At 40.8% G+C, this 24,479-nt stretch overlaps 1 protein-coding gene across 1 annotated transcript in view; it reads right to left on the reverse strand.

The window, feature by feature from the left end:
• Positions 1-4,032: 4,032 nt before the first annotated feature.
• The window catches only part of SPTBN5 (spectrin beta, non-erythrocytic 5), a 93,068-nt gene continuing 72,621 nt past the window's right edge, over positions 4,033-24,479 (reverse strand). Inside the window, 21 exon segments of the mRNA XM_030483551.1 lie at positions 4,033-4,360; positions 5,002-5,137; positions 5,401-5,486; positions 5,653-5,744; positions 6,189-6,275; positions 7,329-7,400; positions 8,364-8,984; positions 9,944-10,048; positions 10,921-11,097; positions 12,084-12,273; positions 12,963-13,180; positions 13,713-13,868; positions 14,981-15,175; positions 15,896-16,100; positions 16,688-16,884; positions 17,262-17,474; positions 20,388-20,574; positions 20,736-20,992; positions 21,728-21,865; positions 23,467-23,613; positions 24,235-24,325. Coding sequence (XP_030339411.1) covers positions 4,186-4,360; positions 5,002-5,137; positions 5,401-5,486; positions 5,653-5,744; positions 6,189-6,275; positions 7,329-7,400; positions 8,364-8,984; positions 9,944-10,048; positions 10,921-11,097; positions 12,084-12,273; positions 12,963-13,180; positions 13,713-13,868; positions 14,981-15,175; positions 15,896-16,100; positions 16,688-16,884; positions 17,262-17,474; positions 20,388-20,574; positions 20,736-20,992; positions 21,728-21,865; positions 23,467-23,613; positions 24,235-24,325 — 3,745 coding nt within the window. The 3' untranslated portion in view covers positions 4,033-4,185.

Consider the following 24,479-nt stretch of genomic DNA (forward strand, 5'->3'; position numbering starts at 1 on the left):
GCTGCCATGCTTGCAGAGCTTCCTTTGGGAAGAAGGAAAGGTTGAGGCTCATAAAGATGCTCTGGGGAAGAAAACAATACTCATAAACACTGAATTATATTAGACAGATAGGGTTTTCCTTTGGGTTACGGGAAGGGGGGACTTGCTTGTTTGGCATGTGTCCGAGTTTCTTCATTTTGCTTGCTCAGAGTACTAGGAAGAGCAAAATCTGTATCTATCTCCTGACTTTCACCATCCCAGAATTGTCTTTTTATAGGAACCCAGGACTGGAGCAGTGATGTATATCTAGCCTGGATTTCCCTGCTGGAAATGTGTAATAAACATTTAACCCATTGTGCCTCTATGACTCCCTGTATTTAAGCATGCCAGGGTTTTCCTAAAGCCTTAGAACAATTTACTGTTCAGTGCCAGAGGAGAGAGAAAGAGTCCTCCCTCCAAGAAACAGCATGCAGCTTCATACTACAGTCCTGCTATGGAAGAGTTTAGGCATCATCCTACAAGACCAGGCTTCTTAATGCTAATGCCAATACAGTCTATTCAGGCAACAGGATACTTTGGGCAAGGATTTTAGCATTCTGCTTCAAGCATTCACAATTGATTAATTGATATGAGTACTACAAGTAGCATAAAACCATAACTATATTTAACCACAAACTGCCAACCAGTGTATGTTGCAGTGTGACAAATCCAGGCAGTACCTCAAAAGACCCACGGGCATATGGCAGCAGCAGTTGTAATAATGGTAATGACATTGTTAGCAGAAAATATAAACCACATTCCTGGGATATTAACCAGTTCCTGAAGGTAAAAAGAGTTATTTGCAAGAGAAAAGGAAAGAATTAAGTATCTGAGCACAGAGCACAATCAGGTTAAGACTAGAAAGCCAAACGGAGCTCTGCCTGAGATAAAACTACGTGACATTGGTTGAATTTGTTCCTCACTAATTCCTGGCAACCAGGACTGTCAGGAGATACACAGTCAAAATAAGTCTGGTAAGTTTATCTTTGAGCACATTATCTCCTTCTTGCTGTTGGGTTTCGAGGGAGGTTCTACTGCTGCTGTAGAGCACAGTGTGTACCTTCTCCCAGCCTCTTTAGTGTTTTTTGCTGGGAAAGGTCCTCTGGGACAAAAAATGTCGAAATGTCTCCCGTGCACCCCAGCTAAAGAGGCACACTTTCAGCAGTTACTGTTGGTGGTTATTAGCGTCTTATTGAGCAACTGTAGCTTATGCCCTGCGGGAAGCAACGGCTTGAGCCACTTAAGCTGCCTCCACAGTGCACTGCACAGTGCCAAGACTGACCATGCCGGCAGGGACACAGGACTTGAAATGCAGGTGTATGGAGATGAAAAGTAAGACCTGTGTGGAGCTGGATGGAGTCCTCATTTGGGGTCACATGGCACGTGAAGCTTCTGCTTTGGGAAGCCTGATGTGGTAAAAGTACAAGGACTGGACAATCCAGCTGGTAACATCAGCAGCCGACTGCATCTCTCCAATTAGGAAGAACATTGAGACCACTACACTACAATCTAAAATGCTGTAAGACATTGCCCCTCTAATGACTAGTGAGCCCCAGCTTGCCTGTGGGTGTGGATACCTGGAAGGCCAAACCCTATTCATTCTTCAATTAACATTTGCAATAATGCAATAAATGCCTACATATAATAATGACAGGCTTCTATCTCATCAGCTACTTTTTTCAAGCCCTACCCTCCCATCCCTCTGGCAAATGGGAAAAGGGATGTTTACCCCTTTATTTGGTCATTATTGTGGTAGATGCAACCCTTGGAAACACTTGCAGAAACTACCTTGAAAATTGAGTATTTATAACTTAGCAAAAAAAGATTTTGCAAATGTGCCTTTTTCTTGGTAAAGTCATGCTTTCTAACCACCAAAATTACAGCCCACCCAGATCTGATGATAATTTCCATTATTGCTTTTCTTGCTGATTATGCTTTACAGTGGAATAGCAGACAGTACATTGATATACTGGCAGGTGCAGAAAGGCAGATTTACACTCAGTAGTTTAATCCCCTAGCATTTTCAATGTGTGAATCACTTTTGAAAGGTTGAATGCCTTCCCTACAAGAATCTGGCAAACCCTGGGAAATTCATTGTATCAGGAAATAATTGCTGTCTTATTTGCCTTCTTCCTAGGAGTGATGCTCAGGTGGCTGCCAAGGGGTTTTTGTTGGATCATGGAGTGAGGTTACTGCTTACATTCAGTCACAGTGGCTTTGCAGAGTGCCATTCAGAGCACTACAAACAAATGTGTTACACTGAAGCCACCCTTAGAGTGTGCAGCTAATTCAATGGGTCCTTTACATCAGCACCTCAAGTCAAAAACAGAGCATGAAAATACCACGAGACAAAGCATTAAGTGCAACTGTCTTTCGTCTGTGGGACTGGGGATCAGTTTACAGTTATTCTTAGTCTGATCTCATCTAAGACCACAGTAATGCAGTTTGGCATGACTGACGATCCCTGGGAGTGAGGTACAGACTCATGACAGCATCTATTTCCTCTCATTTGTCAACATCAAGCTCAAAGAATTTCAAGACTGAAGTCTTTCACAGGCCTGCAGCTCTGGCCACCTGCATTGTTACAGTTCAATATCTGAAAATGTTGACAGTTCTTTTCTGCAAATTGCTTCCATTGTGATGAGAATTTCTCTGTATATACTTTGGACTTGCCATCTAGTTCCCAATGCAACAAAGTGTTGTAAAAGGAATGAGACCATTTTATCCAGAAAAATCCCTGCAGACCATGTTTCTATTTCACAGTAAAGAACTTTTAATAGACATTTTTAAATTTCATTTGTTTCCCCAGCATTCTGTAAGGCTCTGTTACTTTAACTGGGCTCAGTGCCTAGTGTGAGGCCTCATCTTTACACTCTGGTCCTCAGTCTTGGCTACTGAAAAGGAACAAGTAATACAGCATCACTGTTGGGATGGCAAATTTGGAACATGGGTGTCTCCTCACACAAGCGCATGTGTGTGCAGGCATGTGTGTGGGTGTGCACACGTCTGTCCATCAAGAAGGTTCTGTAGCCCCTGTAGGAAAAGATTCAGTTCAACATACCTATCCTCACTTAGTTCAGCAATGTCACAGTGTTGTTGCCCAAGTTTTCATTCTGATTTTTCTAATTCCTTATCTCTGCTTTGACTGCTAGAAACTGTGCTGAGGTAGCCTGGAGGCTAACAGCCTGAACAACAGGAAAGTGAAAGAGGAGCCTCAAAGTACGAAGTTGCGGAGTGGTCTTCATTACTTAAATTCAGGTTTCTTATTTGACATGTGGAAAGGAATCGAAGTCTATTAGTGACAGGAGGCTGCCAGTGTGACAGAAGCACGAGGCAGCTGGCCAGACCTTTTGTCCTGGACCCTTCGTTCCTCACCCATAGCGCAGATTTGTGATGCTGCAGGAACTACTGAAGTTCATTTAGCTGTTTTTTGCTCTTCAACCATGTAAATATCAATGATACAGAAGTTCAGAGCCACTAGGGGATGAAATGACTGGGTATGTGGTCATGTGGAGAAAAACAGATGTAATAAACTGGTCTGGGGACTAGACTTCCTTCTTGCTATCCTGCTTTTCCTCTCCTTTTACACTGAAGGGCTGATCGTTCATGCATTATTTTAGTTTCAGATTCCATGAAAAATAAGTAACACCACAGGATTTTTTTTCCTGGTAATCTCATCCAGAAAGAACTGGCAAATAGTTAGGGAAGTGTTGGTTAATGTGTTGTAAAACTGGAAGACTGTATAGAGTACAAAACACTGTGGGAATTGTATAACAAATGTTCCCTTTGAGACTTCTGCTTCTGTCCAGACCACCTAACCCTCTTAAATCTTATTTGTTGATATCTGCAAAGCTACCTGCAGTGCTCCCCATTTCTGTCCTGCAGAGCCAATCACTTGAGCTGTCTGGTTTAAAGGCCCATCTGTTCTTCTATTAGGCAACTTGGAGTAGATATCACTTGGGTGATATGAAGAATGATAGAGTCATTGTATACACAAAAGGCTACCAGGCGCAGTCCTGTTTAATTACATTTAATGGCTTTACTAGATTTAATGCAGAATTAAAGTAAGTTCCAAGTGTAGTGATTAACTTAAAACATATCAATACATTTCCAGAGGGCCGGGTTAAGATATAATGGTGAAGGGTCTGGCATTCACTGAGGCAAATGTCATTTCTCTCTTCCTGCTTCTAGTACAGATGGAAGCAGTTTTGTTTTATTACCACTTTGTTCTAGGCTTAGGGTGGTGATAGAGGCTCGTGTCACTGCAGTCCCATCTTCCTTAAAATCTCTGCGAAAGGCTGCAGACTCTCTCTCTGGTTTGATTTTGAAGGAAGGCGTTCTCCTATCAACAACATGCATCATCAGAAAATCAGGTACAATCTAGAGGAGTTTAAGTTGCTCTGCGTATGTAAGAACTTGTTAGGCATCTAGCTCAGCAGCAAACATCTACCAGGCAGAGGGACTAGGATTTCACATCGTAGTCTGTAAGATTTTCACAGACTCCAAATGCAACAGAAATTGATTTATACTACAGGCCGGATTTCCGAATTTGGCTGTGGCTTCATGTGGGTGTTTTCCATGCCTGTGTTTTGATTCTCAAAAAACAGCCTTTGAGGAAAGCATTCAAACAGTGCAACTTTAGACAACCGATTGGCTCCTTTAATTGGGAGACTGGGTTTTGTTTCAGACCCTGCTGGAGAGACTGGTCAAAACAAAAGCACCTATTGCAGACTCCTGCTCTGATTCCGTCATCTGTTGGAACGTCTCTCTCTGTTAAGCATAGAGGTAACGCAGTCTTCAGAGCAGACTTTCTTTGAACACACTCCAGCACTTCAATGTCTTTCTTGGTCACACTATTTCTGTGACGCTGATGACAGAGGAGCAGAACTTTTTGACCTCAGGACAATTTCCCTCTATAGGTGATTGCCATATGAGCACAAACAGCACTGATATCTGTTCGAACTAGAGGTACAGAACACCTACCTCAGGAGTGAGCTTTTGCTGGTTAGTCTTTCAGCAGAGTCTCTGTCTGGAAGCTCCCACAGTCTTGTCTGGGAGGTCTCTGTGTTTGGAACAAAAGGCTGCACCATCGCTGTGGAATGTGATCTGTTACTGTGTCCTGCAGAGTCAAAGAACACAAATAAAAACCTGCTGAAGTAGTGTTAAAGGCAGATTGCAGTACAACTGAAAGGCTGCTTTGCAAGTCACCCTTGCAGGTCATTACATTGCAAGGTAGCAGGTGACTTGCGTGCTGCTGTCCAGCAGAGGCAAAAAGTACAGCTGAAAATGCCCCAGACTATGAACACCTTCTCATTCTCTTCTCTTTCTCTTACCATCATTTGCTAAAAACACAGTTCATTCTTGAAGGAAGTGAGAAAGTACCTATATTATTCTGTAGTGATTGCAGCCAGTCCTCCATCAGTGTCCGAGAAGGTGCTGCAAAGAAATACTCTGCCCCATCTCTCAGCCTGTAGATAAGGATAGGAGAAGGTGAATTCTAGTTAGTCTTGCCTTGTACTTTCTGTTCTTGTCTAAGACATTTCAGCTATGCCTCCTAACAACATGCAGTCTTTCATGACTGTAGGTCAGTACAACCATACAGGTAGCTGTGTAGGTTTTTATTAGTGCACTTACCGCAACATGAAGGTGTTCTCTTTCCTGATGTAATTTACCAGCCTCTCACATTTGGCACCAGGAATGCTGAGGGACAGGACTGTGGGTGCATTCTGAAGAAGGATGAAATTAAAATTAAATGTCTTCTGTTCTTTTTCTGCTAGGATTCAATTTCATACCAACTTGCAGGCTGACTACACACACATACTATCTTCTTCTGCTTCTAACTTTGTAACTAAGATCATGGAACAGGAAGAACCACAGAGGAACGATGGGCTATTGCATTGTATCTTGAAGGTAATTCCTGAATAAGATACTTCTTTTAAGGAATGTGTTTGAAAAAAACATTTTACTAGATTTAATACATAATTAAAGCTTATTAATTCTCTTATAGTTGGTAGCAGTTGAACAATTATTGAATTTTCACTCAGTTGACATTTGAAAAATAACTGATTACCCCAGCTCCAAACCAAAGCAAAGGTACCTCTATTATCTTTTAAATGCATTTTAAATAGATAAACGTAGAGATTACTAGAAAGATTCAAAACCCAAATTACCTTAGATGCTTCTTTTTCATCATTATAGAAATCAAGCTTTAATCCATCAAGTTTTACGTAGAAGGATTTCCAAGACCTTGAGCTTGGCTACAAGAATAGAAATGGTAATAGAAATGGTAATAAAATCTAATTATTAGCTATATATTTTATTGGAGTAGTGAAATCTTTCATGTGCACTTCTACAGAAAGCCAGAAGCTGCCCATACTATTATCACAGAAGCTCTCCTAGTCATGATTATCTCCTAGAAAACCAGAACCTGCTGTAGTTTCTAGTGTGGGTGATTCAGGAAGGGTCTCTCTGTGAGACAGGACTGAACAAATGACATAACGTGATGCAAGCAAGCATGTACCATGTTGTGGTTTGCAACATCTTTGAGAGGAGGTGAGTGATCAAAGTTATGTCTATTTTTGGCCACTAAAACCTCCACTTCTTCCCAGCTGGAACACTGGCCCTTGTCTGCTGGTCACAGTCTAGTTTTCTTGCTTACGTGCAATATCTCAGCAAACACTCCAATGTCTACAGATTGATGGCAAATATTAGAAAATTTCATGCCCTGTTATGATCATTAGCATGCTGACCTGAGGTGATATTCTTTCCAAATATGAGAATTTAGATTTCAGTTTCATTCAGCCCTGGATAAAACAAGCCACTTCTTCAAAGATAAACAGAAACCTTAATTCTCTTCTAGCACAATTAGAAATTATATGCACTGGGAGCATTGGAGTGAGGGCTTCCTCTGTCAACAAACCATCACATGCTCATACAGGGTCTTGAAGCTTGTATTTTATTTCATTTTTTAGTTGATTTTTTTCCCCCAACTCGGTTGAAAACTGTACTTATAATGAGGGGAACATAATTAACATGTTCATACAGCCTAGGTTCTGGTTCATAAATCTATTAAATGTAGACAGACCCTGTTCTGCATGATTCCCATGACAGCCAAAAATTCTGTTGTATCTTAAGGACTTGTTCAGATGCCAAAATCAGTGGACACTTCATCCATTTTAGTGGCAACTGAATTAAACCCACAGCCCTGAGCTCTTCTTCAGAAAGAGTTTATCCCAAAGAAGTCAGACCAGATCTAGACTATAACTCAAGTTAAAAATGAATTAACCCAGAGTGATGGCATTTTTTTCTACCTGTTGTCTTCCTGGAAGGAGCTGGTCTCTCTTTTCTAGGAATCCCTCCATGTGCTGGAGACTTGCAGAAACCTGGGACATGTAAGAACATTGCTGTTTAACTTTAAAATGGCCCTTAAATGCATGTTGTAGTTTCGGAAGGTCTTTCTAGAAAAATTCCATACACAGAAACTGGTTGCTACTGCCTCTAGCCTTTGCACTCATAGCTCAGCTATAAATCGTCTCTAGTCACATCTCTGATATACTACCTAAATGAAGAGAATTCACATCCTTCTAGAACAATTTGCTCATGAATTTGCTTTATCATAGTGTACTAATTAATTAATATTTTTTAATATTGTTAAATACATTTTACAATTTAAATTGCTAGGGTTACTCATACCACCCCTGCAATAATACGGAGTTACACCAATGTGTAGTGTTGTACTGGGTGTGAGACAAACACATTATTCTCAAAGTGCAAGAAGAGAAGAGAAAAATTGTACCTGTCCATGAGTAAACAATCAGTGCATTTCCTGTCCGGGTGAGCAAACTGGTTTTGTTTGTTCTAGTCTAGCACCAGGTCAGCTCTTTGGCAAGGGTGCCACTAAGTCCTGCCTCTCTCTGGCTTCTAAACTGAGTGGACCAGCACCACCACTTCACATAGAGGGTATGGGTAAATCAGCAGTCTTGCTTCTTTGTGAGACAGCATCTCCTGGCTCTTGTTAAGTGCTCTGCCGAGTATTCAGCATCATGAATAACCAATAGTTTGGGAAAGAAGAACAGACACCAGTACAGTTGTCAAGACCTAGGCTATAAAGCTGAGCAAATTAAAAATGCTTTTAAGGTAAACCTAGCTGCTTAAGTCAACTATCTTTTTGGGAAGTGTATCAACTGCAAAGGCACATAAAATGCTTCTTACTGTTTGGATCCATGAGTGTATCCACTGAAATGCCCACTGTATAGTGCTTTTTGTGGCTTTCATGTATTTCCTTACTTTAACTATCACAGGATAGCAGTTTTTCTAGGAGAGAGCCAGGGATCCCTGGGACTTACCAAAGATGCAGTCTCAAACCTCTCCTTAGAGGAGTTAGACAGCAGTAAGTCTGACGATTGATCTAGTGACCTTTGGCTAGGCTTGGGTGGAGTTGCCATTAGTTTTGTCTGCAGGTTGGAGAAAGAGGAGCCTGCAGCACTCTTTTCGTGAGGTGATAAAAGGCTTGGGGCAAATGATTCTGACAAACTGCTGCTGCGTTGCTGGCTTGTGGGAGTAGGAGATAAAGGAGAGCTTAAAGGACTGTGACTTTCCAAAGATGTAGCTCGTGGGCCCACCAGCTTCGGTGTAGGAGGAGTGATAATCTCACTGAGCCTCCTCTCAGCTTTCATTTCTGTTTTGTTGCTGCTCAGCACTTCTGGGGCTCTCCCAGCACTGAGCTGTTGGAATGTTGATGAAGACTTTTCAACAGGAGAGAAAATAGTTTCAAGTGGGGCCCTCCAGGACATGCTGGGTAAGGGCGCGGATGGCAGTGGCGTTGTGCTCTTTATCTCTATCACTTTTGGTGGTGTGTTCCTTTTGTCAGATGTTTTTCTTTTCAGAGAGGGAACCCGTACAACTTTGCTTTTATCCTTCTGCTCACTCTCTTCTGTGTCCACTTGTTTCAGAAGATTCCTCTCCCTCTGTAGAACACAGGTATTGCATTTTTTAAAATCACTTTCATTACGTTCATGGGCATTGGCATTCTTACAGTTAGAACTGAACTTAATTGCTATATGCTGAGCATTATTTTGTTGCCCAAACCATGAATACTGATGGCAGTTAACCTCGAATGCAGTGAATCCTGCCCTTGCTAAGTTCTCTAGAGGCTGAGTCTTTTATAAGATCTAGAGAAGCTCTGCTGCTCTTCTGTGACACTGCTGCTTTACATTTGGAAAGGAACAACTTTCCTACAAATGTTCCTACATTTGCTGTAGGAACAGCGAGTATGAGGGAGTTTTTCATGGAATTTTAGAGTGGAGGACCTTTGTCCATTCAATCAATCTGCAAACTGAAAAAGAGGCAGACTCAGCTAAGCTAATTTTTAGCCTAGTGCCAAGCACAAAAGCTATGTTTTGCTGGTAATTTCAGGAAAACAATTTAAAAAACCATTGAACCATCTGGGATGCTGACTGAATATTTTTGGTACTTAATAGAATCCACTGTAGAACTCTGATACCAGAAGGAAAAAAGGCCTATCTCTGCCGTGGTCTCCCATTATTTTCAGCCCTTTGCAATCCTCCAGCACTCTCAGGGGACTGCATCTCACTACTGAAATCCTGAATGAATCAAAATCTCTCCATCCGTACAGCAAGGAATCACCCTGTTCTCACAGCAATGCATGCTACATATCCTTTTTGCTGTTCCTGGCAGAACAAAGTTTCCACTTCTCCCCTAGAACTTTTGCAAGCTGGTTGGACTCTTTTGATCCACATACAAGTCTTGTTCTCAGCTGCTCTATCTGCAAAAACTCAGCTTTGGTCACTCATTTACTCCCTCTGAGCACAGGAGTTCATTCTTACATGGAATGACTGAGCTCCAAACATTCAAGGGCCCGCATTATCCTGTTTCGTATGCAGCTCATTAACCTTCCGCTTCTTACCTTAGTTTTCCTGCTGAGCTGAGCAAATTTCTCCTCCTGTGCTGCAAGCATCTTCTCAAAATCATGGTGTTTCTTCAGTAATCCCTCTACTTCAGATACTGAGTCCTGAATGGAAAAATCATCAGATACATAAGTCCAAAATCAAGTCATCAGAAGAGATTATGCCTATTATCTTCAGATTACCCATTCTGTTAAGCCAAATGATGATTCTAAAATTTTTGTCATTAAATGTCTAAACCCCTGGTAATGTGTGAAAAATCTTAATTTACACTTAAAAAAATACCTGTAGCTTTCAGTCCATCTGCTGTACATTAAAAAACAGAGCTCAAATAACAACCTTCTTTTTTTCTGCAAAGCCACGTGGTACCATGGCTTCCAACTATAACTGTTTACATACGGATTAAGTACTTGAATTCCAGCTTGTGCTAGACACATTCCTGCCCCACAACACATGCATCTTAAACCTCTGTCTGGCTCTCTGCTTAGTTTTTAATACCTAAGTTTATGACATTGTTTTCCCATCTTATAAACCATCAGAAGACAGTCAACAGTGAGATTAAAAAACCTATGGAAGCTGGTGTTTAAATAGGAATTCACAAGCTAGCTATCAAGCCATTTGTGCAGAACGTTCTACTGTCCCACAGGAGGTGGGAAAAAACCCTTTTTCCTTTCAAAACAGGCTCTCAGCATGTCAGGGAAGGTTGAACCCTCTGCAAGTTATCTTAATATGTGAAAAAATGGTCTGGAATTCTTCCCAGTCTTCTACCACCCCCTGGAGCCCAGCACTATGTCAAATGCAGCAACTACCCTGGGCTCACTTCTGTCAGAGGACAGAGCTCCTGCCCTTTGTAATCTCAAGGGTGCGCATTACTGTTTAGATGATTGTGATTAACTTCAGGCCCAAGCTGATATATGGTTCGAGCACTCTGTATATACAGTAGCAGGCATTCCAATAGTGTTGCACTGTCTTTACTCACCCCATAGGTAGGGTCTGAAAGAAAGCTCTCCTTGGCAGCCAGCCATGCTTCTGCTTGTTCTAGCTCTCTGCGGAGCAATTGAATCTCCCAGTTTTCCTCATACAACTCTTTCCTCATGTCCCAGCTCTCCTTTACCTTCTTCATGAGCTCTGACAGCTCTAACAGTTTTTCTTCAATCTAGAAAAATAACATTTGTAATGCCAGGAGGTGAAAAATCCAATCAGAGTTTCATGTCACAGCCAACTAGCATGTAATTTGCCCTCATGATCCAAAAGATGACCTCTAGATAACTTTGTGCTGTTAACATAGCTTAGAAAGGATGTCTGAGTCCTTGTATTTCTTACTTGAATTCATTTAGCCTGAATGTTGTACAGCTATATATTATAATTGTATGCATATTCCACATACTGTAGAAACAATATTCTGATTTATGCTTTCCCATGATGAAAATTTATACCCAGGCAATTTGTATATGACAAAACTAGAGAGAACAAAAAGATTCAACAAATATATCCATTTATGGGAAGGCAACAACTGAGCGCTTTAAAATGGAAACTTCTCTAATTTTTTCTACAACAGAAGTGATGTAATCTTGCATAAATTCTGAAGATGTTTTTGATGGTGTGATATCTGGATCTATAAGTATCAAGACAAGCTTGGGATCACTGCAAAGGTCAAAGTCTAAAGGTACATAGATAACAGGATCACACAAATTTTAACATTCTAGCCCCTTTGGCTTTATAATATTTCTGAAGAATTACGTATCTTCTGGTGTACATATCTTCAGGGACATCAGTCCATCCTGTAATTGATTGGTTTGTGATGTATTTTATCCTAGGATATGTGTAGTTAAATGCTCAAGTCTCATATATGTACCACATCTTTTCTGTGGAATAGTGGTACCTCCCTCCCCCTCACACAGCCATAATCAATCCAGTGACTATTCTTTTAAGGTCAGCTTCAGAAGCAGTTTTTAGAGGAGAAAGAGCTTTAAAAAGGTGTTTTCTTTTTCTACATGTCACATGAAGACTGCAGTTTTTAATAGAAGAGAACCTGACGTTCCTGTTTATTTCTTCTGTTTTGAAAGAAGAGACAAAGCTGCATCCTTCCTGTTCAATGTCTTTTTGTTCACTTTTGCTTGTAAAATATTTAACTCCACACACCTCCGCAGACATGAAATGCCCATTCTTTATCAGGTCACCTCCTGCCCGCTGAATTTCTTCGTATTTTAGCCATTGCTTCTCTATCTCCCGCTTGTATTCCTCATGACGCTTGATAAGCAGTTCAGCTCCCAGGACATCATTTGCCAGCTCCTCGGATATCACTAGTGCGTGCATCTCATTGGCCCAGGCCCTACAGAATAAAGTCAAAAGGGAGAAAAGGGAAGGAATCTGAGTCTGTTGATTACTCAGGAATGCACACATCCTATGGCTGTGGATGCATGTGTACAGACTTCTGTTGCTCATGAAATATATGAATATACAAATACAATGATGAGGATTCACTCACACATCTATGCATTTTTATAACCTGATATAGTATTCCCAGCGCTGTTTCAATAAACAGCTTGTGAGGAAAGTAGCTGCAGCATCTTTCAACTTTCACTTTCACTTTCAATGCTTAAGCAAGTTCTACCCTATTCTAGAACTGGAGGCACTAATGTCTCTGCAGGTGTACAAATTACTTGACCATCTAGCAGAGACTCTCCCATCTTCCTGCAGAATCAACAGTAATTTCAGTTGGAATTGTGAGACTACCAAATCTATCCAGAGTGACCAAATACTCCAAGACTGTTTCGGAAATAGTCTAAAAATGTGGGTTTGTCACACACACTGTGCTGGAGTGGCATGGTCACCTCTGATGTGTGGTAGAATCTGTGAGGTGCTGTTGAGAAGATGGCACGTATTACTCAAAGAGATTTGCAAGCAAGCTGTAGAGCACCTGGGACAGCAGTCAAATGACTAATGTATAATTTAGAAAGATCCTATATGGGAAAGAGAAGAAATAAGGCCCACTGCCAAACTCAAGGGGCCAACACATACATCAGCTCCCTGCAGTCATTGAAGTAGAGCTGGACTTGTTCTGCCTGGCTCAGTCGTGCTTTCCTCTCCAGAAACTTCTTGTCCAGGTTTTCCCAGCACTCATCCACATCTGTGAGTCTCTCCATGATGTTTTCCTTGACTTGAGGGTATGTGCGGCTAAGGTGCCAAGCCTCTCCCCGAATCCGTTCCAGCTCTTTTGTGATGGCTCCTAGATCTCTCTGGAAGAGCGATGGAATGGATTGTAAGACCAAGTCACTATTTACATCTGTCAAAAGCAGATTTTTAAGATGGTGTATATCTTTTCTAACCGCTGGCTGCACAAAGGCTGAAAACATGACTCTCTCAAGACTTTTCCTCTCAGTTTTGTCCTAATGCCTTTTAACATCAAACAGCATCATCAAACAGCAAAGAATCTTCTTTAAATGTGACATACTGATTATTTGGTAAGTGTGGAGCTGAAGTCTCTTATAGTTCAGATGACACCTTTGTAATTATAATTTGGAATAGATTTTAGAAGAGAAGCTAATCCTTAGAAGCAAGAGCATTAATAATATAATATCACAATATTAAAAACAGGAGGAAAAGGTCACCTCTTCTGTGAACCACCAAGAATATTTCAGGGTACAAGAAATTTATCTTTTGTTGACCTGCAAACCAGTCACTTGGGAGGATTTCAAATCAAGCATCAATCTCTTTTTTATTCCTGTCATTTATGCTTTTTTGCCACTGCTTCATGACAGATATCCTTACCTTTACTCCCTCAAGCTGGCTGAGAAGTGTTTGTACACCTGGAAGATCATATCCATAATCTTCTATATCCACCACTGCCTCTTTTTCCTGCATCCAGCCCTTTACTTCATCCACATCATGATCATACTGGTGAACTTGCTGGGCTGCTCTTAGATTCTGGTATAAAGAAACAATTTAATGGTAATACTATATATCATGCCTGCAGCACAAAAAAGACAACCCTCATATGTCCTAAGGCAACACCGACTGGAGTGGGAGAGAAATACCTTCCCAATAAAGTTACCTGAAAGTGAGGTGTTCAAGCTAACCTAATTTCCCCAAGTTATCTTCATCAATGTAAAGAAATAAATGTCTCCAAAGAGAAATTTATCCCTGCATAAGATGAATGATCAAGATGGAGAGCATGAATTGCCCCCTAAGGGTAGGTCTCTCAGCCACAGAAAGCATCCTAAAAAACTTGCTTGGAATACAGGCCTGCACTGCAAACAGTGACAGTAAGCAGAGCTAAGTGAAAATTAGGTCTTTCTGAAATAAGAGAATTAAAATATGTTCTAATACTATTTTACATTTAAACTATATATTAGCAATTGTCATGCAGGTACTGCTGTTAACAGCTTGAGCTACTTCATTGGCAAAATGTGTATGTAACAGGAGTGCAGAAAAGAGTTGAGGACATCTGACATTTTTTGTTCCCCTTAAAACAAACGAAAATGTTGAGTTCTGTGTGTCGTCTCTGATTTTCCAAACTCATCTGTGACTGCAGTTTCAAGAGACAGGGTGAGATGATTTAACAGCTGACTGCTGCCAAAGAGTAGGGCTTTTGGCTGTGTTCTCTATCACCTTTTCTTCCATACCCCCTCTTGGACTTCAAGTAACTAAATGAGCAAAAAATCTGGAGAGTTTTAATCTTGTTTAATAAGCTGAAGTAGTTCAATGAAGAGTCTGATGAGTGCCAGAGCCGGCCTCCTATTAGTGGTGGTAAAACATTAGCCTGGTTTAGTTTTTCAAGAAACCAGAGCTAGCAGTGAATTAAGGAAAATATAATTACTCTAGGCTGATAAATAACTTTCAAGTATAAGCCTTGCCAGGAACAGTAGGGTAAGCAGTGGCTATAAGGGGAAATGGATCAAGAAAGAACAGAACAGAATACACCCATTGCTCTTACAAACCTTGTGTTTCAATGTGAACAATGGACTGGTTTGGGAAAGGAAGAAGGAGATGAGAAACTGCAGGGAATTCAATGCCCCAGTTTTTCTTATACTTCCTACCTCTGTCCTTGTCTGCATGGCATGGCATAGTTTCTCCCACATCTCATTGACTTGCTTTGTTCTCTTCTGGATAATGTCCATCTTCCTGTGGCCTTCCTTCTCTAGTTTAGATGCTAACTCATTTAAGGAGACAACTTTGGAATGTCCCAGAGGTTTCACCTCATTTACAAAATCTTTAAACTTTTCCTCCATCACCTGCAAGATAAATGGGACAAAGATTTAGATATAAGAATTTCTGCCTACTTTTATGAGAGAGGCAGAAGGGATCACTTGCTGTGTACCGTATAACACAAAAGCTATGTATTGCAATCTACAAGTGAAAATCATTTGATAAAACCCAAATGATTCGGAGTCAGAAGAAGGAATCTATTGTCTTGATCATTTAACATGTTAAGTCGCAGAGAAAAATCACCCACATACTGACATGCTGCCCAGATCAGAAGCTAAAAAACATAACCTGCAACAGTTGTTGAGGAGTGAATATTATGAATTATACCTCTCTGCACTGTGTGCCCTGAGGAGAAACTTATCCTTGAAATCAGCAGCTAGAAGTGTGAATGCTGCATCCCAGAGTTCTCCACTGAAATTGTTACAAGATTATGGGCCTGGTCACATCAAATTTTTTGAGCCGCGTCAAGTTTATAATCAGAAGCAGCAATGAAGCATGCTGACCTCACCTTATCCCAAGAAAAAGCTAACTTTCTCATGTACGTTCTTTTTCTATTGGAGGATGCTACCTCAGATAGCCCTGTATAAGCAGACAGAAACTAGTCTAAGTTCTTGCTGTAAAGATAACTGGTTTGCTTAGCTTTTGTCACTGTAACACACTTTACTGCCAGCAACTACACAAAACCTGCAGCAAATATATTCCTGCTTTGCCACAAAATACATACAATACTTTTTATTTTCTTTTACCTCAACATCATCTAAGTCCTGCCCATAGTCATCGGACTCCGCTACAGACTGTTTACTGGAAAGCCATGCTTCCACCAACTGGAATTCTCTTTCAAACTGGTAGAGCTGGAATTGTTCTTGTAGGCGCTTTCTCTGGATCTCAGCTTTCTGTAGGAGAGACTGATAGTCTGCTAGGATCCCCTGGAGCTTTGAAAGTATGGTTGGACTGCAAAGAACAAGAATCACAAGGTATGTCTTTGTTCTACTGTTCTTTTTGAACATTGTTTTTCCTGACAGATTGAATTTGCAACACGTTCAAAATACAGAAGAAACAAGATAACATCATGGAGTGAGTTATGCCAAGCTGTTAAAACCAGCTAGTTCAGGAAATTAAAATATCTCATACAAATGGTTGCTCTTTTCAATTCCTCTTCCCCAGACATAAAAGCAAACTGGCAATGAAAAACTGAACTGTCAAGAATGTCTGTTTCCTTTCTCAAGCACAGAGGTTTTTGAACCTTTATGGTAAATGAGAATTAGATGATAGTTCCTAGGAATAGACAATGGACAAAGCAGCTGATCTGCACTTATTGTCCTGCTGTTAAAAAACAATAGTCATGAAAACATTAAAACAATCATCACGTTTTTTGGGGACTGAGTGTGAGTGATGGTGGTGAAGGAGGGATTGATGTCCCTGAAGTCATATTTCTGAGCGAGCCCCCAAACAGTGGCTGAAGGCTGAACTTTTCCATATTTGCCTTCTCTGGGCATTACTGTTGGACCTGGTGCAGAAGCCTGTTTTCACTTTCCTACCTTTCTGGGCTGTCTTTGTTTATTAAGCTGGCACCTGTCTCCTGTACTTTCTCAATCCGGGGCCTGAAACCATCCATGTCCAGCTTGGTAGCTTCAAGTTTACGAAGTAAAGCTTGTGTGGATTCTTCATTCTTCCCATAATCAGAGGTCTCCAGAATGAAACTCCTCTCCGCCAGCCATGCCTCCACCTCCAATAGCTGCATAAAATACAGGGATGAGCCTGAACACAGCTGTGATGTAAGTCAAGACAAAGAAAACTGGAAAGCAGTGGTGCCCAAAAAGACACATCAGTGAAAACAGAGAGGGGCTTATGTGCCTCTCTGTAATGCAATCTAGCAGAAACTATTTAAAAAAATGTGTACCCAGAACTCAGTAATTAGTTACATGTTTATCCCTCACTGTAGTTAGTTGGAAAAGTAACTGTTATTTCTCCACTGTATATTTACCAGATATGAAAAATCAGGACAGGATGACTTTTGCTCCTATCTCAGCACTTGCATCCATTCAATAACATAGGTATTGGTTCTTTTAAATGAAAACAGGCCAAACTAAATTTCTCGTGAACCATCTTTACCTCATTCAGGAACAGATGGGCCTCATATGACTGCATGAGCCGCTGTCTCCTCTCTTGAGCTTCTGCCTTCAATGTTTCTACAGAAGTCTCAAGCTCCTTTAGATGCTCCATGATCTTGCGAGAGGCTGAGTGACCTCCTCTTACCAGTTTCTGCCCTGTACTGAGCACTGCTTTGGTCAAAGCATCCCGACTGCTTATCTCATTCTCCAAAATCTAGAAAGAGTAGAGAGTAAAATGACAGACTGGAAATAAAAGCCATGGATATTTCTACAGCAGATAATGTAGTCATGTAATTCCATTATAAATTTATTTTCTATACACAAAGATGGGTCAGAGGTGCAAAGTCCAATTGAATGCTCTAAGTGGGGTGGGGGAGTTTTTTGGGGTGAAGTAGCGAGTATAGAAATCAAATATAGGCTTGAAGTTTGGACCTCAGTGTGGAGGGAAGAGGTTCTAACAACAAACCTCTCATCTGTAGATTCCACTGAAATATACCCACTTCCATCCCATCACATGGTGTTTCTTGAATTGAAATGTGTCTAGGGAAGAACAATTAATTCACCTGCTTATCAGTATTTATCACTTGCTAATGCCTTTGTAGAAGATGCAGCTTTGCATAACAGCCATTGCAAACACTGTGGGTACACATTCTACCAGGTAGCCAAGAGGACAAGGAGGGAAGAAAACATCCCGAACCAGTTCTCAAAGACTTTACTTGAAATTAATATTTGAAGACTGGTAGATTTTAAAACCATATGCATATCCATATACACCCTCATATGATATTTGCATGGGTGGGCAAGGACCATACCAATTTGCACGTGGGCAGATGTGCATTTCACAGCTAACTCTGCCTGAGCACGTTGAGCACAATCAAACCAACCCCCATCATTTTACAGTTGTTCTGTTTATTTTCATAGCTATAAAGCAGGCAGTTTCAGTGTTAGACTGCAGAGCTCTGTAATGCAGAAGAGATGCCCTCTTTGAGGGGAGGAGCTGCTTTTTCAACTGAGGTATGAGACTTGGCTGGAAAAGAGCTCTGATTCTAATCATGCCTTTAAGTCCCCCCTATTAATTTCAAGACAGACACTATGTTGTTGAAAAGTGACACCATATCTGACCCCAGCAGAATGGAATCCAGTGGCAAAGATTATAAAACATCTTGTACTGTGTATTAATAATAAACTAGCAGCATGAAGAACAACTTCGCAGTTGAACATTTAGGAACGTGTATTCACAGTACTTAATTTCTAACAACAGGAATTAAAAGGAAGGAAACCAAAAAGTGAGAGGAAAGGGAGGGAGAGGAAACTCTGTTCCAAGCCAAGCAGCTGTGTGTACACGTATTATATTTGTCTGCAAATGCATTTTAGCAAGACAGTATTTATTTATTTTAGGTCGATACATTTCATGCTCAATCTCTTTGGTGGTAACAAACCAAAAACTGCAAATCTGGCTCACTAAAACAAACAATAGAGGGTGGAACAGATAGTATATTGAGTTCCGGACTGTTATGTTACCTCTGACATTTGTTTGCCTGTAAGCTAACATTAAAAGAGAGGTGTAGAGACTCTGGCTAGTAAAACACTAAGAATTCAAAACTTATATTTTAATCCTGATTCCAGAAGAATAAAAAGCGAAATAGCAGGAAGATTTGGCATTTTATTATACACTGGTATTATGGTCTGTATCTCCCATTCTTGCAGTTTATTGAAATATCCTGAGACCTGGCCAATTAACAGAAAGAAAATTGCAACCTAAAGCAGTATCTCCACTGTTCCTTCAGTTAGACCACATATTTCCTCAGATTAATTCAGCTCAAACATTCCTTTCTACTGCGACCTTACCACGACAATCAGCTCCTCATTTTTTTGAGGTAAGAGGAGTAATTGCGCACATAACATTTTAATCTTGATGAAACAAGATTTTTGTTCTTACTGTCTTAGGTCAAAATCACGAACTGCATCTTGCTTACATACAGAATTTTTTACAAAGATGAGAATTACACTGTATACTAAGAAGGTGCAAACTATTCAGAATATACACATGGGTCTTACTCAGGAATATTCAGGAAGATGCATTTAAAAACATTTTACCATTCTTCATTAGATAGTGAGCATGCCTCAGATAAATCAACTTTTTAAGAGACTTCATCCCTGTCCTAGTATGTTCCCTTTAGCAGTCTTGACATTTTACCCTGGGGACATTTCTTATTCTTTGTAAGTTCGGATTTTTATTTGTAGACATGCAGATGGCATCGAATGCTTGGGCTTACTCTCTCTCTGTATATATATATCACACACACTCCTACTTTATAAGATCTTCTGTCTTTCCTAGCCCTATTGCAGATTGCACATATTTTCTCCAGAGACACTTGACTTGGGCTGTCATTTGCTAACATTAAATACCAATAGCTGCTGGAGACTTTTAGTGGGATTTTTTTTTTCTTCCACTTCATATTTGCAAAGAGACAGTGCTCCTTGCTAAAAATGATCAGGAAGGCAGCTGCTGCTTTATTGGTATTTGAGATGACAGTGTTCCAGGCAGTGCTTTCTTTGATGGCCCATCTGAACCTTGTGAAGTAATTCAGCAGCTATCTTGAAAGCTACTACTGGAATGAAAGTCAGCTAAGGATGATCATGATATCCTGTTAACTCCCTATAGAGAAGAAGGAGTTTGGGGGAAAGATGTTTTCCTGGGAGCTCATCCTGAGACATCTGAACAATGAGCTTGCTTGGATGTAGTTCCTGAGTTTCAAAGCACATTTGTTAGGACATCTCTTGCCCAAAGAAGCTATGACTGCATGCACAACATTTTGTAAAATCCATTTTATATTGCAAAGGCCAGGTTTTGAACTCAGTTCAGAGAAAGAGACAATGTGTCCATAGAAAAGCATATGATGTGGTACCTATACCACTGCAATGGTAAGCAGCATGGAAACCCATGTTGCCAAGTCATGGACATACCCTTCAAAAAATGTCACTATTATTAGACAAGGATAAGAGTAATCCCTGGTATCATGAATCCTGTTAGTCAAAGCACAGAGACAGAAGTTTGCCAGAGGCAAATTGAGTTCCATGTTCTTTTGGATTCTAAAGACTGAGAATGGTTCCCATGTGATGTTACCTGGTGCTTTTCTTGTAGACTCTGAACAGTTGCCAGGGACTGGCCATAATCCTCGGAGGAAGCCATGGGGAGCTTCTCATGAACCCAGGCCAACTCCTCATCAACATCTTGGAAGAACTGATACTGAAGCCTGCTTGCCTCCAGACTCCCACGTCTCTCCTGCAGAGGATCATGTAGACTTTTGTATCTGCAGGATTTAAAGGGAACACAGTGAGGAATAATAAGGAATGAATGCAAAATATTCTTTTCAGAATGATGTAGAGAAGGAAAGAAAAAAGTATGCAGGTAAGAAAAAGGCTGATAAAAGTAGGAAAAAGATGGTAGGAGATAGGCTGGGCACTCACACACCTCTGCACCAGCTGATCCACTCTCTCTTCTAGTTCATCAGCAAGGAAATGTTTCTCCTTCTGGAATTGCTGAGCTGTGACCACGAGCTCTTGCAGCCGGTCTCTATGGCCAGCAATATCTTCCTCCAGTTCCTCTTGTTTCTTCAGATGACTGTTCAAAACCACTAGATCATTGTTACTATATGGTGCTTTCAACTCATTTTCCACATCTTCCATCCATTTCTCCATATACTCTACACTTCGCTGAAAATGAAGGCCCTGAGGACAAGTAAGGAAAAAGCTCATTTAAACCTTTAGGACAGACAATATAATATAAAAATCTTGGCCACTTTCAGTAAGAATTACACACAAACATGAAGAAGCTTCCCACTGCTCAGCAAATGCTTCCCAGGTAGGGTGGTAGTCCAAATGAAGAAGAGAATTCAGTCGAAGTGAACACAAGAACAGATGCAGAGAACATTAAGAGCTAATCTTACTTGTGTTGCACAAATACAAATCGGGGACACAGTACCTTAAAAGGAAGCCATTTTAAGAAGGAGCTTTATTTTATACCCACAGTGTGTCTGATAGCCCATGTAAAACTTGGTTATGAGAAGTTATGTGCCTGGAGCAAGAAGAATGAAAAGCAGCTGTGGGCTTCTTTCTCAATGTGATGGAGAAAAAATGCCATTGGGACAGATGCAGAGAGTTGACTTTTAGGCATAAATATATTTTCTCCCCTCAGTATCCCTCTCTGGAATCCTGATCTAAACCAGCAGCAGAAAACAGAAGGAAACACAGTCAACAAATCCTTTTTCCTCCGTAGGGATTGCCCTACTGTTCTACTGCTGATTCCATTCAATCAGTCCACAATTAGTAGTTTCTTTGCTCTAGCGGTCTGGAAGTATCAGGTCTAATTGTATCAATCACACTCATAGGTAAGACATGTAGTAAGGCAGCCATGCTGTCCATGGAAATGACACCAAGACCCAACCACTGGCACCCCTGTGTTACCTTGCAAGCATCCTGCAGCTTGGTCTGTTTATCCTGGCAACTTGCTAGCAGTTCCTCCCATAGCTCTTCCATTTCTTGTAGTCTGGACTGAATGGCTTCAGGGGCATAGTGCCCCTCACGGAGCATCTTCTCCCCTTCCTATAGCAGAGAGAACAGTCGAAGTTTTCTTCCTTTGCTGAATGCACCAGAACATATCACTTTTGCCTACATAAATAAAGTCTAGTGAAACCATCACTTCCTGACGTAAAAAATAGAGGCTGCACAGACAAAGGAAAAAACCAGATAAAGGCAAAATGCTCATTGAAACTAGGGCAGAGGCTGATTTTCCTGTTTTTCTGGCCTTTAAAATTATTTGAAATACTAGAAGGCAATATTAGAAGACAAAGAGTAAAGAGAACCTTCATTAAGCAACAGCTACATTGCCTAAAAGCTGGCAGGGAGCCTAGTTTGCAAACACTCATTTTTTCTGTGATGTCCCACATTCTATGATCATTGAGATTGCCCAACTATTGTCCTTTTCTATTCTCTTCCTTGCATTTTAAGAGAGAACTATCTCATAAAAGTGAACCAGTGTATGAGATAACAAAACCTCTTTAAGCCATGCACTGTTGTACCACTGTATGGTGTCATAAAAGTCTATCTGCATTTCTAATCCCTGAGCTGCAGATGCTTAACAGGTTGGCACAAGAAGAGGTAGAGGGGGCACAGCAGGACCTCCATCAAGTAGAAGAGTCTGTAGGCATATCCTTAAGCTGGGACTAAGTTTGCCTTAGAAAGCTAAACTAAGCTGTTTCCACATTTTGCTGTGGGGAAGAGAAGGCATAGCAAGAGAAAGATACTATACTAGGACAGCAGATGTTAATTTTCTTCTAAATAGCAACTACTAAGGCTATTCCCACTGAAAAAGATGGGGCATCAAGAAAGAACGAGATTGCACAAACATTCTCTAAGAACAGGTTAGTTTTGAGAGAAATGTAACTCCAACTTTTAACCCCCCTGTAGTGGCTATACACAGAGGGGTTAAAAGTGGTTTGGGGTTTTGTTTGTTTGTTTGTTTGTTTTTTAAAGAAGTGTTGTACAATGCTGGATGTAGGTGAGTCTGAGGAGGGAACCTGCTTTTAATGCTTAGTTATCTGTTGCAAAATACAGCTAGTAAGCACTGTGCTGAAAATAAGGTTAATAAACATGTAACAGTCTGTCCTTCCAAACTCATCATCTGATCACAGCTTCTGCCAAGTATCTGACAAAGCTTGTCAGACTTCCCTCATACCTCTCCTACTAGCATGTCACTGCAAAGGCAACACTTGAAAACTCTTCTTGATCCTTTTCGTTGGATAAATCTTATCCAACTTGCTAAAGTTTTGCATCCAATCAGCTAGTTCCCTGCTGGAAAGAAATGTGTGTACCTCTAAAGTGGCATTCACCCCAGAGAGAAGTCCCTAAAGTCAATGGATTTAATCTTTCATTGAAAGCACCCATCTCTTTCCCTTGCATGCACAGTGAATATAGATAGCAAGCTCACACCAAACAATAAGAGAAAAGTTGAAAGAAACCAATGGAAATAGAAAATTCATGATGGACTAAAAGAGTAAGTTTCACAGTCCTCTCAGTGACAATGTGTACAATGTCAGTGAAGGGACAGTAGTTCCCCCCCTCTTGTTTAAGGTTACTGTAACTCTGGCTGCCTGCAGTCTTTCATGCCAGTTGCCCACCCTTGCCATCAATCCTGCTTCTCTTACAGATTTGATGGAGTCCAGGCGATTTCTGTTGGCCATGATCTCTGCTTGGAACGTCTGGTGCTTCTGCAGTTTGGTCTGCAGATTGGTCGGATCCTTCCAGCTATCATCCTGGGCAATGCTATTCTTCTCATTGATCCAGGCAGCCACCTTTGTGGGAGGAAAGAACAGAAGCAGACAAAAGCTTCAGTGTTTCTTCAGCTCCAATTTGCCAGGCTCTCCTCCAATACATATAAAACATGGGACTAGTGAGTGAGGACACAAATGAGTTGTTTTGAGGTCCTGCTTCCCTAAGGTCCTCCTGTCTTTCATAATGAAGTCACCCTTATATCTGTGTTTGCCAGCACTGTTAACTGGAAAGGGGGCTGTCTCCATGAGATAGCGCATGGGCATGTGTGTGCATGTACACAAGTGTTCATAGTTGAGAAAGGGCAATTATTTCCCTATTTCTAACCTACTGTCAGTATCACAAGAAAAGAACTAATTTGTCTCTTCCCATGAATTTTAAAATGGTAGCACACTCCCTTTTAATGCAATTTCTTCTGCATTCTGCTGATGTCCAATGCACAGTACATCCTTCATCTGGTGACTGGAGGGAAGCTATGATTTGAAAGCTGAAAAATATCCCTTCACTCTTATCTTTTCCAGTATCATCTCATTCCAGACTCAATTCCTTGATTTTTCTCACAGTGAATCCCTTCAGGGTTTCAGATCTACGCAGTACGGTATGTTTTAAGATACTAGAATACCATAAATCCTGTGTAATTGTACCTCAAAGGAATTCCTCAGCAACTTCTGCAGAAGCCTTGATTGCTCTAGCAGATGTCTGCGAGCAGCAGCATTCTCCAGCAGCTTTTCTTTCCTGAGTTGAAGACAAATGTGTGAGGTAAAAGCCACAGAGTGAATTAGATAGGACATGGGGTTTTAATTTTCATCTCTAAAACACACATGATCTAACCCTCCATTCTCTAAGAGAGAAGTGTCTGTGATATGGAGCCTCACATGATTTGGACAGC

The sequence above is a fragment of the Strigops habroptila genome, chromosome 4 (assembly GCF_004027225.2).
Source record: "Strigops habroptila isolate Jane chromosome 4, bStrHab1.2.pri, whole genome shotgun sequence".
Lineage (NCBI taxonomy): Eukaryota > Metazoa > Chordata > Aves > Psittaciformes > Psittacidae > Strigops > Strigops habroptila.